This window comes from Phocoena sinus, chromosome 18, assembly GCF_008692025.1.
Source record: "Phocoena sinus isolate mPhoSin1 chromosome 18, mPhoSin1.pri, whole genome shotgun sequence".
Taxonomy (NCBI): domain Eukaryota; kingdom Metazoa; phylum Chordata; class Mammalia; order Artiodactyla; family Phocoenidae; genus Phocoena; species Phocoena sinus.
Window position 1 is genome coordinate 24,877,335 of NC_045780.1, and position 18,410 is coordinate 24,895,744.

Below are 18,410 nucleotides of genomic sequence, written 5' to 3' on the forward strand. Positions count from 1 at the left end.
TGTGTTTTTCTGTCTTCTCATTTTGCTTATCTTACTGTGTTTGGGGTCTCCTTTTTGCAGGCTGCAGGTTCATAGTTCCTGTTGTTTTTGCTGTCTGTCCCCAGTGCCTAAAATTGGTTCATTGGGTTGTGTAGGCTTCCTGGTGGAGGGGACTAGTGCCTGTGTTCTGGTGGATGAGGCTGGATCTTGTCTTTCTAGTGGGCAGGTTCACATCTGGTGGTGTGTTTTGGGGTGTCTGTGGACTTATGATTTTAGGCAGCCTCTCTGCTAATGCGAGGGGTTGTGTTCCTGTCTTGCTAGTTGTTTGGCATAGGGTGTCCAGCACTGTAGCTTGCTGGTCGTTTAGTGAAGCTGGGTGTTGGTGTTGAGATGGAGATCTCTGGGATATTTTTGCCGTTTGATATTATGTGGAGCTGGAAGGTCTCTTGTGGACCAGTGTCCTGAAGTTGGCTCTCCACCTCAGAGGCACAGCACTGACTCCTGGCTGCAGCACCAGAGCCTTTCATCCACATGGCTCAGAATAAAAGGAAGTAAAAGTAGAAAGAAAGAAAGAAAGAGGATAAAATAAAATAAGGTAAACTAAAATAAAGTTATTAAAATAAAAAAATAATTATTAAGAAAAAAATTTTTTTAAAGTAAAAAAAACCACAAGAATGGTTGGATAGAACCCTATGACAAATGGTGAAAGCAAAGCTGTACAGACAGAATCTCACACAGAAGCATACGCATGCACATTCACAGAAAGAGGAAAAGGGGAAAAAATAATAAATCTTGCTCTCAAAGTCCACCTCCTTAATTTGGGATGATTCGTTGTCTAGTCAGGTATTCCACAGATGCAGAGTACAAGTTGATTGTGGAGATTTAATCCGCTGCTCCTGAGGCTGCTGGGAGGGATTTCCCTTTCTCCTCTTTGTTCGCACAGCTCCCGGGGTTCAGCTTTGGATTTGGCCCTGCCTCTGCGTGTAGGTCGCCTGAGGGCATCTGTTCTTCGCTCAGACAGGACGGAGTTAAAGGAGCCGCTGATTCGGGGGCTCTGGCTCACTCAGGCCGGGGGGAGGGAGGGGCACGGAGTGCGGGGCGGGCCTGCGGCGGCAGAGGCCGGTGTGACGTTGCACCAGCCTGAGGTGCCGTGCGTTCTCCCGGGGAAGTTGTCCCTGGATCCCGGGGCCCTGGCAGTGGCGGGCTGCACAGGCTCCCAGGTGGGGAGGTGTGAACAGTGACCTATGCTCGCACACAGGCTTATTGGTGGCTGCAGCAGCAGCATTAGCATCTCATGCCCGTCTCTGGTGTCCACGTTGATAGCCGTGGCTTGCGCCCGTCTCTGGAGCTTGTTTATTAGGTGCTCTGAATCCCGTCTTTTCACACACCCTGAAACAGTGGTCTCTTGCCTCTTAGGCAGTTCCAGACTTTTTCACAGACTCCCTCCCAGCTAGCTGTGGTGCACTAGCCCCCTTCAGGCTGTGTTTACACAGCCAACCCCAGTCCTTTCCCTGGGATCTGACTTCCGAAGCCTGAGCCTCAGCTCCCAGCCCCTTCCCGCCCCGGCAGGTGAGCAGAGAAACCTCTTGGGCTGGTGAGTGCTGGTCGGCACCGATCCTCTGTGCAGGGATCTCTCCGCTTTGTCCTCTTCACCCCTGTTGCTGCGCTGTCCTCCGTGGCGCCAAAGCTTCCCCGCTGCCACCCCTCCATCTCCGCCAGTGAAGGGGCTTCCTGGTGTGTGGAAATCTTTCCTCCTTCACAGCTCCCTCCCAGAAGTGCAGGTCCCTTCCCTATGCTCTTGTCTCTCTTTTTTTTTTTTTCTTTTGCCCTACCCAGGTACGTGAGGGAGTTTCTTGCCTTTTGGGAGGTCTGAGGTCTTCTGCCAGCCTTTAGTAGGTGTTCTGTAGGAGTTGTTCCACATGTAGATGTATTTCTGATGTAATTGTGGGGAGGAAGATGATCTCCAAGTCTTACTCCTCTGCCATCTTGAAGGTCTCCCCCGCCTCTCCCTTCTTGTCTGCAAAGTTTCTACAGAAAAATCACGTGATAACCATAGGGGGGTTCCCTTATATGTGACTCTTTTTCTCTTGCTGAGTTTAGAATTCTGCCTTTAACTTTTGGCATTTTAATTATGATATGTCTGGATGTGAGTCTTTTGGGGTTCATCTTGTTTGGGACTCTCTGGGCTTCCTATACCTGGATGTCTGTTTCCTTCTTCAGGTTCAGGAATTTTTCAGCCATAATTTTATCAAATACATTTTTGACCCTTTTCTCTCTCTTCTTCTTCTGGGTCGCCTATAATATGAATATTAGTATACTTGATGTTGTCCAAGAGGTCCCTTAAACTATTCTTATTTAAAATTTTTTTTATTTTTGCTTCTCTGATTGGGTGATTTCCATTTTTCTGTCTTTAAGGTCACTTATGCATTCTTCTGTTTCACATAGTCTGCCATTAATTCCTTCTAGTGTATTTTTCATTTCACCTCTTGCATGCTTCAGCTCTGATTGGTTCTCTTTTATATTTTCCAATTCCTTACTAAAATTATTACTGTGTTCATCTATTCTTTTGCTTAGTTCAGTTAACATTCTTATTGCTAATGCTTTGAGCTCCTTATATGGTAAATTTTAAATTTCTGGTTCATTAGTTGTTTTTTCAGGTTTTTTTCCTTAATCTTTCATTTGGTACAAATTCCCTTCTCATTTTACTTAACTTTCTCTGTCACTATGAAATTAGATAAAACAGTTACCTATCCCATTCTTGAAGGGGTGCCCTTGTGTGGGAGCATCCCTATGCAGTTCCCAGTGGATTTGGTGGGAGAGGTGAATAGGAAGTGAGCGTGGGTCACATCTTTTCCTAGGGTGTGCTGGCAGCCATCACCTTTTTAGGTGATGGGGCTGGAGATGGAGGGGCTAGAGCCAGAGCCAGGTGTGGCCCAGGACTTCTCCTATTCTATGTGGCTGTCAGCGCCCTACTGGAGTCAGGGTTGGTTCCCAACGTGCTGGAGCAGAAGCCCTGAGGGTTCCATTCCCTCTAAGTGTGCTCCCTCCCCCACTCCCAGCAACAGCATCTTTGCCCTAGAGAGGAGCAGCGCTGGAGCAAGAGGGGCCAGAGCATACCCTTGGCTCGGGCTGGGACGTGGGCTGGGGAGGTCCCAGCACACCAGTCAGATCTTTAGACTGCTCCTGATAAGGCACCTCCACGAACACCAGTAATGGCCACCCTCACCCCATTCAGATGTTGTGCTGGATCTGAGGCAGCTCCATCCCCCGCAGCTAAGCACTCTGCCCTGCAGAGGCAGCTTCTCCCTAGTGTGGAGCTGGAGCTAGAGGGGCTGGAGCGGGTGCCTAGTGCTGGCTGGGCTGGGCTCTGGGCTGGGCTCTGGAAGCCCACTAGAACCCCAGGCAGCTTCAATCTGCTTCCTCCACCTTGTTTCCGGGAGTAAGCAAGTGAGTTTGCCTTCTTCACAAGCAGGTCTAGGTTTCTTAGAGCCCTCCTGTAAGTCCCACTGGTTTGCAAGCCAGCTAGACAGACTTGTCTTCCCACAGTCAGACCCCAGGACTGAGGTGCCTAATATATGTTTCGAACCGCTCACTCCCCAGGGAGGATCTCTGAGCCTGTGTTATCCCCCTCCTCTTCTGTGTCCCTTCTCAGGGGCATAGGTCCCAACCTGATCGCTTCTCTTCCCTTCCTACCCAACTCTGTGTGGATCTTTCCCTTGGTGGTACAAGAGTCTTTCTGCCTGTCTCCAGTTTGTTTTCAGTGAGAATTGCTCCACCAGTAGATGTATTTTTTTTTTTTTTTTTTTTTGCGGTAAGTGGGCCTCTCACTATTGTGGCCTCTCCCGTTGTGGAGCACAGGCTCTGGACGCTCAGACTCAGTGGCCATGGCTCACGGGCCCAGCCGTTCCACAGCATGTGGGATCTTCCCGGACCGGGGCACGAACCCGTGTCTCCTGCATCGGCAGGCAGACTCTCAACCACTGCACCACCAGGGAAGCCCTGTAGATGTATTTTTGATGTGTTTGTCGGGGAGGTGAGCTCAGCTTCCTCCTACTCTGCCACCTTGATCGCCTCTTCCCAACCTTATTTTTTGTGTATCACTTTTTCATCCCAGACATTTCCTCTGTTGTCTAAATCTCATCTTGGCACATTCAGGCACATCAGGTATTCTGTCAGTTTCATCTTCTGTCCATTTCATCTTTCTCCATGGTATGTTCTCACTAGCCCTAATCTGGATTTGTTGCTCTCCATATGTGTAGCGTACATGTCATCCTAGATCTGTCTCCACTACCAGTCCCCCATTTCCTCTGGTCTTTCTTTCTGCAATCTTCATCAGTTAGATACTGAACCTCCTGGACTGACCACCTTTTTTCTCTTACGTTCTGTCAATTTGTCAGGACTCTATTGACTTTTCAGAGGTGAGATGTCTAAAAATGGATTCTCCTCTCTGTCTGAAATCTCTCTCCCAGTTGAAAGCCTAATTGCTTTCCTTATCAGCACTCCCCCTTTTTTTAACCTGAGAAACACTATTTTCTTATGATGGTAAACAGTTTTTCTCTATTTTATTGTTATACACAGTCATATTACAGAATCTGCCTCATTCCGATGATGTGGATTGTTAGTAAACTTCTTTACCTTTTCCTGGTTAACCTTGCTTTAATTTTGTTGCCCATTTTTGTCTTTCTGAGAATAAATATGTGCTCTTTTAGGGTTGAAAAGGTTAGATTCTTCCTTCAAACCACTTGACTATATCTTTCAAGGCTGTGTTCATTGGGTAGAGAGCAGGCAGCTTGACTAAAAGGACATAGCATAGCATAAAAACGGGAAATTTGTACCCTGTGAGAAAATTAATTTTTTTCATGAGTTGTTCTTATATGACCCATTACCTAGCTGAGTTGATCCTGTATTGTGTCCATATCTAATATGTCACTCTTGGCATTAGTATTTGAAGTATAAATTAGAAACTCGTAACCCAAGTCTTGTATCCTTTTATTCTGTACCTAAGCACAGAACTGAAGTTCAGCAAAGTGATTATTATTTGTCTTCGTCTTAAGTAAACTCAGCTATTAATGCTTTGTTTCTTTGTGGGGAATTTTGAGATAGAAAAAATATCAAAGGTAGAATGAAAGGAAATCAGAATTAAGCTTCTTTGCCTCTAGACCCAGTTTGATAAATTTAGATACCTTTTGGCTTTTAGATAGGAACAATTTTCATATTTGTGTTTGGCAGGAATCCTGTAGCTGCAAGTAAGAGCAACAAAAGAAAAACTTTAAATTCTTGCAAAAAGGAATTTGGGGGTATCTCACATGTTCAAAGGAAGGGAAAGGATGCTCTTGGGCCTCAGGAAATAACTGGAACCTAGGACTTTAATGTTGTCCAGACTCTGTTTTGCTCTATACTTCACCTCGTTGTTTTGAGTGTCACAATACCTGATACATAGTAGGTCACTTAGTAAATGTTTTTGAAAAATGAATAAATCTTAACCTAGAATAAATTCTAGAAAACTCAAGGTAAAGTAATTCTATTAATCCAGTTTTAGATAACTTTCTGAGCTAGCAATGTTTCCTTGTATGAACCTACTAATTAGTAACACTTTGGCTTTTAATGACAAATCTGATAACATGGGGTCTCATAATTAACATCTACTAGCAGTGAGCTACCAAGCCTTTCAGCTTCATAGTATGAAGCCCAGTTTCTATACAATTATATTTGACTCCTTTGCTTACCTTCATTGGGGTCTAACCCGTCACCAAGATCATATACCTTGATCGTTTCCTTAGTATTCTTCGCAGGTAATGACATAGCTAATGTTCCCTTAGAAATAGCTTAAGAAGGGCTTCCCTGGTGGTGCAGTGGTTGAGAGTCCACCTGCCGATGCAGGGGATGCGGGTTCGTGCCTCGGTCCGGGAAGATCCCACATGCCACGGAGCAAGTAGGCCCGTGAGCCACAGCTACTGAGCCTGCGCGTCTGGAGCCTGTGCTCCACAACGGGAAAGGCCGCGATAGTGAGAGGCATGCGCACCGCGATGAAGAGTGGTCCCCGCTCGCCGCAACTAGAGAAAGCCCTCGCACAGAAACGAAGACCCAACACAGCCAAAAATAATAAATAAATAAATAAAATTAAAAAAAAAAAGAAATAACTTAACAAATGTTAGAGACTTTCCTTCTTCTGTTGCAAGACGCCAGGAATACTGTGGACGTGGTCGTTAGAAATAACATGACGGCCACGCACACCAGACACCATGCCTGCATTTCTCACAGGAAATAAGGACCGAAATAGAACTACTTACTTTGATGAGAAAACTTCTTTGGGGAAAGGGGGAGAACAATACTATAGGCTGCTAAATGTGTCCCTTCCTGCTGTTGGTCAGAGCCTAGATGAGGCAGGTGAGAGTTTCTATGAATTGCTAATAGTTTATTTTACCAAAAATAAGGCCTCTGGTTATCTCAGGGAAGAAATAAAGATTAGGGGCCTAGTCTCAGTTGTAATTATATATGCTCTAACGTTTTTGCATTTTTATTGAATATTTTTATTGATTGTGATAAAACATTGAAAACAGTTTATAATCTCCCAGTTTTTATTCATCAGTTGTGAACAGTAAGTGGACATTGGGCGCAATCCTCAATCCGTTACATTCCCTGGACGCTTTTACTCTTACTCATGTTTGAAGATAGTTACGATTCAAGCATTCGAGGTGGGTACTCTCCTGCCTCCCCCAGAAACCTCAGGATCTCTTTGCTAGAAAATTAGGCTGTATAAATTTTTAACAAAATTCAAGGTAGATCTAGGGTTTTATGCCCAAGTCTTTGTGTTTGATTTCAAAACAAAGCGCTGTATGCAAATTCTGATTTTGAAAAATAATGCTAAACATTTTACAGTCAAGGGAAAGTTCTAAGCTCTGTGCCTTTGAAGGATCTCATTACTTATTATTGTGTGTATCGCTTATGTCTTTTTTATACACGAATGTGTCACATATTTGATACAAGAATGAACCTTCTCTCAAAAATTCATTCAAGACCAGATTTAGACTAGCTGCTCTGCTTTTGAAGGGGAAACCATGATTCTCAGTTCTTATCACTTATCTTTGTTTTGTCCTTGCCACCAAAGGTCTTCAAAAATTTTCTTGCAGTGCTGGTTATTAACAACAGCAATACATTTATCTATCTACCTATCCATCCATCTATCTATCTCTCATCTATCTTTCATCACACTAGACACTGTGTGGTATAAAGGTTTTTTAGGTGTGTCCATGCAGTTTGCTACATTGCAAAAAAGGAGAAATATGGACTGTGTACAGGACTGCATAACCTCCAGGTTCTGAGTTGGAACATTACTATTATAGTGTGGAAGGCCAGTTACAAAATCCGCTTCCAGTTCATGATTAATATCTTTATGAAAACCTTCTATATTATTATTTCAAATTCCTTACTAAACACATTTGACAAAAATGTAGCATATAATTTCCTTCAAAAGATAGAAATTTATTGAATTTTTTGTTTTATTAAAGCTCTGTTGAGGTATAATTGACATATTAAAAACTGCATATTTAAAGTATATGGTTTGATAATTTTTGGCTTTTTTATACACCCATGAAACCATCACCACAATCAATATAATGACTACATCTACGATCCCCAAAGTGTCCTTGGTCCCCTTTGTAATCCCTCTTTCTCTCCCCTTCTCACCCTCTTCTTCTACCCCTAGGAATCTGCTTCCTGTTATTCTATATACCTTGTATTTTCTAGAGATTTATATAAATGGAATCACACACATTACTCTTTTGGACCTGTCTTCTTTCACTCAACATAATTATTTTGAGATATTCCATGTTGTTTTGTATATCAGTTATTCATTCCTTTTTGTTTCAGAGAAGCATTGGAAAGTACTTTACTCTCTAAAAACATATGCCCCCAAACAAACATATTGACCGCAGTATTTTAATTTTTTAAGTCTTTGTACAAGATCTTTTGCTTTAAAATTTTTTAATCTTTATGAAATAATATCTGTTTATCTGGTTAATCCATATCATTAGTTTCATTTGTTATTTGTTGTTAAATTCTAGTAAAATTGAAGTTAACCTTGATTTTAAATTTTCGTAGTGCATATTTCCTAATTCTCAGTTATTTACCACTGCTTCAGCCTTTGTGTTACCCACCGATATGTCAGATCACCTGAAAGTACATGGCTGATCCTCAGGCGTACTCTGCTCTCTAACTTTCAGGCTTGGAGAACCTCGCTACATTCGGAAATGACTTTCCGTATGACCTATTTATATGTAAGGAAGCCTTTGCGGAGATCCTAACAAACAAAAAGATCCTTCTCATCCTGTTATTCAGTAGTTTGATGGCTGTTTTTATTGTCAGCATACACTTCTCTGCCTGTCAACATCAGCTGTCTAACAAACTGCCCCCTTTAATTTTTTTTTTTTTTTTTTTTTGTGGTACGCGGGCCTCTCACTGTTGTGGCCTCTCCCGTTGCGGAGCACAGGCTCCGGACGCGCAGGCTCAGCGGCCGTGGCTCATGGGCCCAGCCACTCCGCGGCATGTGGGATCTTCCCGGACCGGGGCACGAACCTGTGTCCCCTGCATCGGCAGGCGGACTCTCAACCACTGCGCCATCCAGGAAGCCGCTTTCCCCTTTAATTTTATCCAGCTCATTTGAGTACCCTGCTAGAGTCAGTACCAGAAAGCAAGCCACAGACAATGCATGTCATAAGCAATAACCATCCCCCTATATTAGTTAAAACCACCTAGCTTGCTTTCATGTTAATTGTTCTTCTAGGCCTGAATTTACAGCTCAGCTATGGTACCTTTTCCTGACCTATTGGTTTAAGGTGTAAATTGGACTTCCTCTTTTGGCTTGCTTATTGGATTTTGGCTTTGTTTATTCCCTAACTTAGTATCCCTCACTGTCTTGAGTAAAAAATTACATTTGCAGCTTTACTTTTGAACAAAGCACAAATAAGCAGGCTCTGTCTCTGCCACCTTCTTTTGTCCCGGCTAGGAGAGAGGAGGATCAAGGATGAATCCAACATCTATTGCTGGGCCATGAACCAGACTTTTCTGGATTATAGCAAATCACTTAGCAGAAGTGGAAAATGGAATAACCTTTCCTTTTAGCTTTCAGATCATAGAATTTTCTCTGTCCAGGTTCTGTTAGGTGACTGTCTAATTACTAGCACTCATGAGTGATCGTGTTATCCTCAGGACTTTCAGGCATTATCTGTGTTGTTGTCCTTTCCTCTTTTCCTAGAACAACTCCTTTGAACAGATCATCCCCGTGCCATGCTTGGGAAAAAGAAGTCTTTTTTTTTTTTTCCTACCTAGAGAAATGAAATGGTATTTGGTAGCTTTTAGGAATTCATCCAGACTTTTCATATGACCATTTCTAAAAATTGCTTTTCCCTGACTTACAAATTATGCTGTCGTCCCCTAAGATTACAGATCATGTAGTCAGGGACTCAGTGGACCTACCTTTTCTATTGGAAGGACTTTTTCTTATCTGTAATCTTCAGAGTATTTATTTGATTCTCTCTGCACATGTCCTATCTCCTGATATTCTCACTACCCAATCACATAACTTGAGTTCTACCACAATAGTTAATGGCAATGAAGAAACGCCATTTAGGTCCCTTTATTTTTGTTTTTCTGAAGATCTTCACAAGTGTTTGAGTTTCATCTCTCCTTTCTCAGCAAGGATGATATAACCCTGAAAAAGTCTATTTGCACTGCAATTTTGAAAATTGATAAGAACTGAGGCTATTATTCATGATTAGATCATGATAAAGGGTTTCTAGCTCCTTCTTCAAAAACTACTCAAGTCATTTCACAAAGCATGGGAAGTCTTATTTTATTCCTCTACGTGTCCTAGAATATTTACATCCTCAGATTCCCTAGCAGAGATTTATCAAAGAGATTACTTTAAAAATCATATTGTTTCCTATAAAATGACAAAAGAGTGAATTATATAGAAGTTCACTTTTCTCTACCTTTTGAAGACCTAAGTATTCTTATTGCCAATCCAAAGTTTAATTTTAATCCAATCCCTTATGCTCCTTAAATTTTCTATATTATAAAAAGTCTTCTTATCCTGAATCATACTTCTTGGTATTTCTGTGGTTGACGCAGAGTGGGTTCCTTGCAAGACAGGAGATTTTAAATAAGCACAGGGGACCTATGAAATGAATATGGACTGTTTGGGGTTATGTTTCAAGGGACTATGGAGAAAATTTATCGTAAGTATAACAACATATCCAAAACGGTGGTTTGTACCAGGGATGGAGTTTCATCAGTGCATGTGGTACATCATAAATATTAATGGTTGGTGATTCTTCTTTTGTTTTAATCTTAGGTTTTTAGAGTGTCCTGACTTGTTTTTTCAAAGCTTGTTCTTTGGATAATAGCTTTAACTGTAGTACAGCCTTATTATTGCCTAGGCTTTAGCTACCATGACCTAATTTCTAACATAAACGGTTATGTTTTGAAAATTTTTTTTTTCCTTTTAGATCGATTTTTCCTGTCCACCCCTCCTTCAGAATCATTGCCTTAGCAGAACCCCCTGTTACTGGAAGCACGGCACAGCAGTGGCTGGGACCAGAATTCTTAACCATGTTCTTTTTCCATTACGTGAAACCACTTGTCAAAAGTGAAGAAATCCAAGTGATTAAGGAAATGGTAAGAGTGAAGCCAGCTCTAGCCTGTTGCCTTCAGCTGTTCTCTTTTTAAGGTCTTTGTGACACCTGCTTGAGCAGAGTTGGATATTTTGGGCTTTTTCTCACTGTTAATTTCCAGATTTCCTCATAAAATGGTTCTCAGATGTCAACATTTTTCAAACTCATCTGGAGGGCTTGTTAAATGACAGATTGCCAAGTCGGTGGTTCTGGGATGGAACATGAGAATTTGTACTTCTAAAGGTGATGCTGACAGCTGCTGGTCTGGGGACCACACTTTGAGAACCATGAATGTTAGGCTATCTCTCCGTTTTCCTCATGTGGAAGCAGTTTGGGGATTCCTTTTCCTTTTATATTCAGCTGAAGGTGACTAAATTTTAAGTTCCTACTATTAGGAGAGGCCAAATATATTTTAGTGCCTTAGATTTTGTAGAAAATACCAAGTAGTGGTCCCCTCGGGATTGTAATGTATCCTATACTTAACTGATTAGTTGTCTCGTGGCTTGTAGTGTATGTAAACTATTATTGCAGTGTCTGCCTTAACCAAGCACTGTGTTTAGCACGTTTGGAGTTCTAGAGCTGCACTATTCAGTGGAGTAGCACTAGCCACATTAAATCAAATTCAAAAATTCAGTTTCTCAGTCTTTCTTCAAGTGGCCGACAGCATAGATAAAGAACATTGCCATCATCATAGAGAGTTCTATTGGGCAGTACTACTCTAGATCACTAATAATTAACTTTTTACATAAATGCGCTCATCCCCTTTGAAATACCAGAATGAATGAATCAATTTTAGGTCTTATGAGCATGGTTGTGGATAAGGGCATAGGCTTTAAAGTCAAATCGCTTGCCTTTAAATGTCAAATCCACTACTGATTAGCTTCTAGATCGTGGGTAAATTACTCAACTGTAGTCTCTTCATCTGAAGATGGGGATGATACTACTTCTTACATCACAGGATTGATTTAAAGAATAAATGAGTATGTACTGAATAGAGCTTCAAATTTTAAAAGTTCCAATTATGTAAATGCCCAAAGAAACCCTGAGCAGTTTATTTCTGAAATAGTCACGTGATACCAGTCATTGTTGTAACAACTCCTGCTCTTTTTAAATTAAAATTTTAAACTTGTTATTATTTATGTAAAAATTTATTATTCAATACAAATACATATTTAATTAGTTTAAAATTGGTGTACTTAAAAGCAATCAGTGTATGTTTTGGGGCAACTGTTCCTCAGAGTTCATTGATAAATAGATCATGCCCCTCAGGTATGTGGTTGGTTTTTATTTATTTATTTATTTTAATGAAGTATAGTTGATTTACAATGTTGTGTTAATTTCTGCTGTACAGCAAAGTGATTCAGTAATGCATATATATACATTCTTTTTCGTGTTCTTTTCCATTATGGTTTATCACAGGATATTGAATACAATTCCCTGTGCTATACAGTAGGACCTTGTTGTTTATCCATTTTCTGTATAATAGTTTGCATCTACTAATCCCAAACTCCCAATCCATCCTTTCCCCACCCACCAGGTATGTGGTTTTAAAGTCCTTGAAAAAATGCACAGCTTGAGCAACCGCCCTTTATACAAGGATACCTTACATCTCTTAGTAGACATAGATATAAGATTACTACTAAATGAAGGAGTTTGGTTTCAGTAAGAAAAGTGCCTAAATTAGAGTTGAAGCTAACAAAAAGGGATATTATATATGAAAAGTTTCTTACGGGTACACTCTATGCCAGTTTTTAATTGGTTAGAGGCTCCTTTCAGTTTTGTCCTGGTGATGGAATTGTAAATGAAGAGTGGCCTGGTTTTGATTACCTGATTCTTTTTCTTTTTTTAATTGAAGTATAGTTGATTTACAATATTGTGTTAATTACTGCTGTACAGCAAGGTACTCAGTTATACATATATATACATTCTTTTTCACATTCTTTTTCATTATGGTTTATCACAGGATATTGAATATAGTTCCCTGTGCTATATAGAAGGACCTTGTTGTTTATCCATTCTATACATGCCAGTTTGCATCTGCTAATGCCAAACTCCCAATCCATCCCTTTCCCACCCTTCTCCCCTTTGGCAAGTCTATTCTCTATGTCTGTGATTCTGTTTCTGTTTCATAGATAGGTTCATTTGTGTCATATTTTAGATTCCACATATAAGTGATCTCATACAGTGTTTGTCTTTCTCTTTCTGACTTACTTCATTTAGTATGGTAATCTCTAGTTGCATCCATGTTGCTGCAAATGGCATTATTTCATTCTTTTTTGTGGCTGAGGAGTATTCAATTGTATATATGTACCACATCTTTTTTACCCGATTCTTAAAGAGAAAGCAGAGGCAGATGTGTTTCCTGAGAAAATGAATAAGCAAATTTATCCACAGGTTAAACATGATACCTATAATCAGAGATTTCAAAAATTATAATTCTAATATTGTTTGATAAGTAGCCATAATTTCTGGTTGATTGATCATATATCCCAATTTATTCTTTCTTTCCTTAATTCTCTTATAAAATAGGTCCCAAATATGCCTCAGGAAGCTTTGGACAAATTGTTATCATTTACACACAAACTCAGAGAGACACAGGATCCAACAGTAAGTCTGGGTTATTTTCCATAGGATTTTCTCTTGTTGACATGCTGCTTTATATTCTCAGAGTTCAGTGCTTTAAAATCTATTTTTTAAGCTGATATATTTATCCCTTATGCTATGCTTTCTCCTATGTATATATCTTACTGTTTCAATGACTTTAACATTTCTTCCAGCTCCTCATGGCTGGTGTCATAGAAAACAACTTTTAACTTTAGGGGAGTACTTGGGTATTCCAGGAGGTTTGGGTCTACCTCTCTTGTTTCCTGTGCCGAGCAATCTCATGCATTCTTATGGCTTCAAGTATCACCTCTGTGTTAATGCCTACAACTTTATCTTCAGTTTCTAACTTCTTCCTCATTGATTCTCTATTTCGGATTGTATTTACATTTTGGGATGTTATGGGGCAGGAAACTTTTACCTGCTTTTGTTCTAGGTCCTCTGGCTAGCCTAATAATTAAACTGACATGAGATAGTTTAATAGGAGAAAAACAACAAATTTAATTTTGTACATGCAGAAGCCCCATAAAAATCTGAAACTCAAAGTGACCAAAGCAAGTAGCTTTTATACCTTTTAGTCAAAGAAACAATAAAATTCTGAAGAACTGACAACACAAAGAAGTTTGGGCTTGGGGTAGTAATTAAGTGAAGAAGAAACAAGGTTTGTTTATATAGCCTTCTCAGTTCTAAATTTCCTATTTCTGGTGATAAGGATGCTTTCTACCCTCCTGGTACAGGGAGGGTATCTGTTTCATGGGAGATTCGTTTCCTGCTTTCAGGAGGACAAAGGAGGGTCAGAGCGTCCTTGCACCAGCTAATTCCCATCCTGGTGCCTAGCACATACTAGAAAATTAACAAATGTTTGCTGAGTGCATGAATAAATTAATTAATTAGTTATTAACTTATTAGTAGATTTCCCTGGAGTTTTCTCTCCCAGAGAACATTACATTTTCATAAAAGAAATAAGAGGAAAAATAGAAAATTTATTTTTAATAATTTTTAAAAAGACCTTTCATATTTTTAAGCTGAATTCCTATTTTTAATCATGTTAATCCAAAAAAAAACCCTTGAGGTGTGCTCTTAAACTGAATAACCATGGTAACTAAGGGAATGTGCTCACATCCTCACCCTTTTTTTGCAAGATAAAACTGCAGTTAGAAATTTGATATTATAAGTACATTAGGATTTTTAAATTAAAAGTACATTCTCAATTTTCAGTTGGTAATAATGTGAGAACAGAAATAGCAAACCCTTTACTCAACACCTAAGTGGCTAAACTTCTTTCTGATTTAGTCCTGGATGTTATTGCAAAGCATTTTGGTGTTATCAACTGATGTGGTATTTTTTTTTTCTTTTTTTTTTTTTTGCGGTATGCGGGCCTCTCACCGTTGTGGCCTCTCCCGTTGCGGAGCACAGGCTCCGGACGCGCAGGCTCAGCGGCCATGGCTCACGGGCCTAGCCGCTCCGCGGCATGTGGGATCCTCCCGGACCGGGGCACTAACCCGTGTCCCCTGCATCGGCAGGCGGACTCCCAACCACTGCGCCACCAGGGAAGCCCTGATGTGATATTTTTTAAACTCACGAGAAGTCCTTACTGATCACTGGAATGAAATGTGAAGCCTGAATTCATTGTCATGTTTGGAATTAGGTTAGAATTTTGTAACCTGGAAAGTTACTGTATGGTTTAATAGGACTCTTGTCATAAGAATCTTCCGGTCGGAGTCATTTGTCATACACTTTCCATGATTAAAACAGGAATTTTTCATGGTCTCAAATATTAAGATGAGAATTGCTATCATATTTAACTTCCAATACTTTCGATCATAGTGGCTGAGACAACCTTATCCTTAATTCTTCCTACTTTCTCACATCCGTCCTTCTTTCTCATATCCATCAGTTGCCAAGTCCTTTGAAACATTGGTCCGATCCCTTCTCCCCCTTCTTATTGCCAGTAACCTTACTGTAGGACTTTCTCTCTTTATAAGTAGGTAACTGAAGTAGCTTTCTGATTCCTGTCTCAGTTTTCTCTGTCCTTAAACTACTTTGTATATTCCTGCCAGTTTAGTCTTTCTAAAATCATGTTACTAAGTCCTATTGCCTTTAGAAGAAGGGCCGAACTCCTCAAAATGTGATTTACGGGTCTTTGATATTAGGGAGCAAGCTTTCCAGCAGGACCCTCTAGTAAAGCTGGGCCAGTTTCCTCACATTCTGCTTGTATTTCTGTTCCTGTTGCTTTCGTGCCTTTGTTCATAGCATTTCTGCTACCCATTTGAACATTTTAAGCCCCTATAGCAGTTTTGTCAAGTGCTCCACTTATTTTTGCATTAAATTATATGCTATTTTGAATTGCAGTTTATGCTTTCTTATATTTAAATATTGTCTCCATGTCTAGAATGCAAATTTGTTGAAGAAGTCTGAATCAAATGTTTTGCTTTTGAGTTCTTTGTAACTTAGAATGTGTTTTTTAATAGAAAAAAGGATATGTCATAAACGGTGGTCATGCTCCTAATCTAGTCCCCAAAGGAGTGTTTAACTCGTGTTGTAGCTGAAATATAATGCTAATAACAGCAGTCCAACATGTCATGGAGCTGTGAAATACACGAGAAAGAAAAAACCAATTCACTTTCTGCTTCCCTGGGATGTACAGAGATGGGCTTAAGCGAAGTGATAAAAGGAACAGACAACGTAGTGTAGTTTTGGCATCCTCCTACCATCCATTCTGAATCCTCGGTTAATTAGATAGAGTCTCCTTCTCCGTTTCCTCTGGTGCTCAGGGCCACTTTATTGCCCTTGTCAGACTCTGTGACATCTCACCCTGGTCTCTTCTGTGCCTCCCCACCACCACTACCAGTGGACCAGTTTACTTCAGAAGTTCTCCTCTTCTCTTGATTTTCAGTGAAAACCACTGTCTTCTAATGCTGCTGATCTTAGTAAGACATTAGGCGAGTAATAATCTGATGCATTAGATTCCTACTAATGTGTAGGTCCCGTTCCCTTCCTCAGTTAGATTTTTTTCATTTTGAAGAGGCTGACTTTAAATAATAATTGCTGGACTTCCCTGGTTGCGCAGTGGTTAAGAATCCGCCTGCCAATGCAGGAGACACAGGTTCAATCCCTGGTCTGGGAAGATCCCACATGCTGTGGAGCAGCTAAGCCCGCAAGCCACAACTACTGAGCCCACGCGCCACCACTACTGAAGCCCGCGTACCCTAGAGCCTGCGTGCCGCAACTACTGAGCCCATGCGCCACAATTACTGAAGCTTGCGTGCTCTAGGGCCCGCATGCTGCAACTACTGAGTCCATGTGCACCATGAGGAAACTGGGGCTACAAGAGATTAAGAAACTTGCCAGAATCACACAGCTAATAAATGGAAGACTGATTTGTCTGACTCCAAAGCTTATAAGCTTTACTATTACATTATGCTGCCTGCTAAGATAATTTCAAATTCAAGTCAACAAATATTCCTTGGTACTTACCATGTCCTGAGTTCTATACTAGCAGCTCTATTAATGTGATTTGGGGAAGAGTAAGAACACAAAGGGAAATTATTCTGACAGTGTCAGAGAAGGATTCCAAACTGTAAGCTGCCCCCCAAGTGGCATCTGGATGACACCTCTATAATCAGAAGGCTAAATTGTCCACAACTCCTTTTTTCTATTTCAGAAGTCATAGATTTACTTAAAACTGTAAGCATTTCTGGCCATCTTAACAGTTTGGCTTTGTGTAAGCAGGAAAAAAAAATGAACAAATGGTTAATTGTACCTAAGGGTTATTTGTAAGTCAGGTTCAATCTGTACAATGTAACATCTTTCCTCCATCCAGCCTCCTCCCCCTCCCAAAAAAAACATGTATACACAGTACTTTAATTGAATTTAATTAATAGTTTTTATGGAATTTTAAAAAATGTCTTTAAGGATGTTTTAAGTGTAAATTGGTTTCTGTTTATTTTATTTGTAATTCATTAACAGTACATATTTATTTTAAGTTTGGCCTTGTCCTTAGGAATAATGAATTCTGCTATGATACCCATCCAAAGGGACTTTCAGCAAGTTGAAACAAGACTCTTAACAGCCTGTCTTTGCCTTTTGGTAGGCGCAGTCATTGGCAGCATCCCTTTCTACCAGACAGCTGTTGAGGATTTCTCGTCGGCTGTCACAGTACCCTAACGAAAATCTTCACAGTGCTGTCACTAAAGCCTGTCTTTCCAGGTAACCATATTCTCATTTCTCACTGAATTCAACTTTCTGGGTCTTTGCTAAAACAGTGATGTAAGTTTCATAGTCTGTACTCACAGGTCTGGAAAAAGTATCAGTCTGAATATGTAGCTATTTCAGCTTTGTGTTCAGTTTTTACAACATATATTACCTTACTTAGGCATAGTAATAAATTAAAGAGATTTTTATAGATGAGAAAACTAAGTCACTTACTCAAATCAGACAGTAGTAAATAAGTAAAAGTAGGTTTGATATTTGAACACTGGCTCATGTGTCTTCTGAGCGAGTGCTCTTAAGTACTTCGCACCTCCCAAATTTGCACTGGAACTTACCATGCTTGGTAGTACTGTCCTGTCGCCCAAATTTGACAAAACTAACATCTTTTCAGTCTACACTAATATTTTTCATACTTGTTTGGAAATTATTAATAAAGCATCAGCTTATATAATTTCCTTACAGAACCATACTTGCATGAAACTATTTTAAAAGAATAATAAGAAAAGATTAATAGCAATGTGCGATAGACCTGGAGATTTCTTTTAGACTCTTTTCGTATGATCTGGTAATTATTTTTATGGTGGTTATAGCTGTTGTCCATTCATTCCTTGATATATTAAAGGAATTAAAAGAGGATCTATATTCAGCTTAGGAGGATCTCTAACTGCCCTCTATAAGTTTTCAGCTTAATGGACAATTTTTCTTGCAGTTAAAGTAAGCTCCTTATGTTGCAACTTGAATTTGTTCTGTGGTGAAATGAGGCTAAAATGAGGTTTGTTTCCAGTGTCTTTGGGGTACTTCTTTGAAGAACTAATAATTATGAGAAATAATAAAGTTGATTCTCCTTTTCTTTTAAGTAGATTAATATTAGGCTTCCAAATGAAAATTAGAAAAAAACATGCTTCAATTGCCTACTTTTTAGGCTCATGAACTGAAAAAATCATTGGG

The 18,410-nt window shown here is 40.1% G+C and overlaps 1 protein-coding gene across 1 annotated transcript in view; it reads left to right on the forward strand.

Annotated features, from left to right (window-relative positions):
• The window catches only part of VWA8 (von Willebrand factor A domain containing 8), a 387,125-nt gene that overhangs the window by 143,175 nt on the left and 225,540 nt on the right, over positions 1-18,410 (forward strand). The window contains exons 18-20 of the mRNA XM_032610892.1: positions 10,485-10,653; positions 13,179-13,256; positions 17,344-17,459. Of these exons, the coding sequence (XP_032466783.1) occupies positions 10,485-10,653; positions 13,179-13,256; positions 17,344-17,459 (363 nt within the window). The remainder of the gene's footprint in view (positions 1-10,484; positions 10,654-13,178; positions 13,257-17,343; positions 17,460-18,410) is intronic.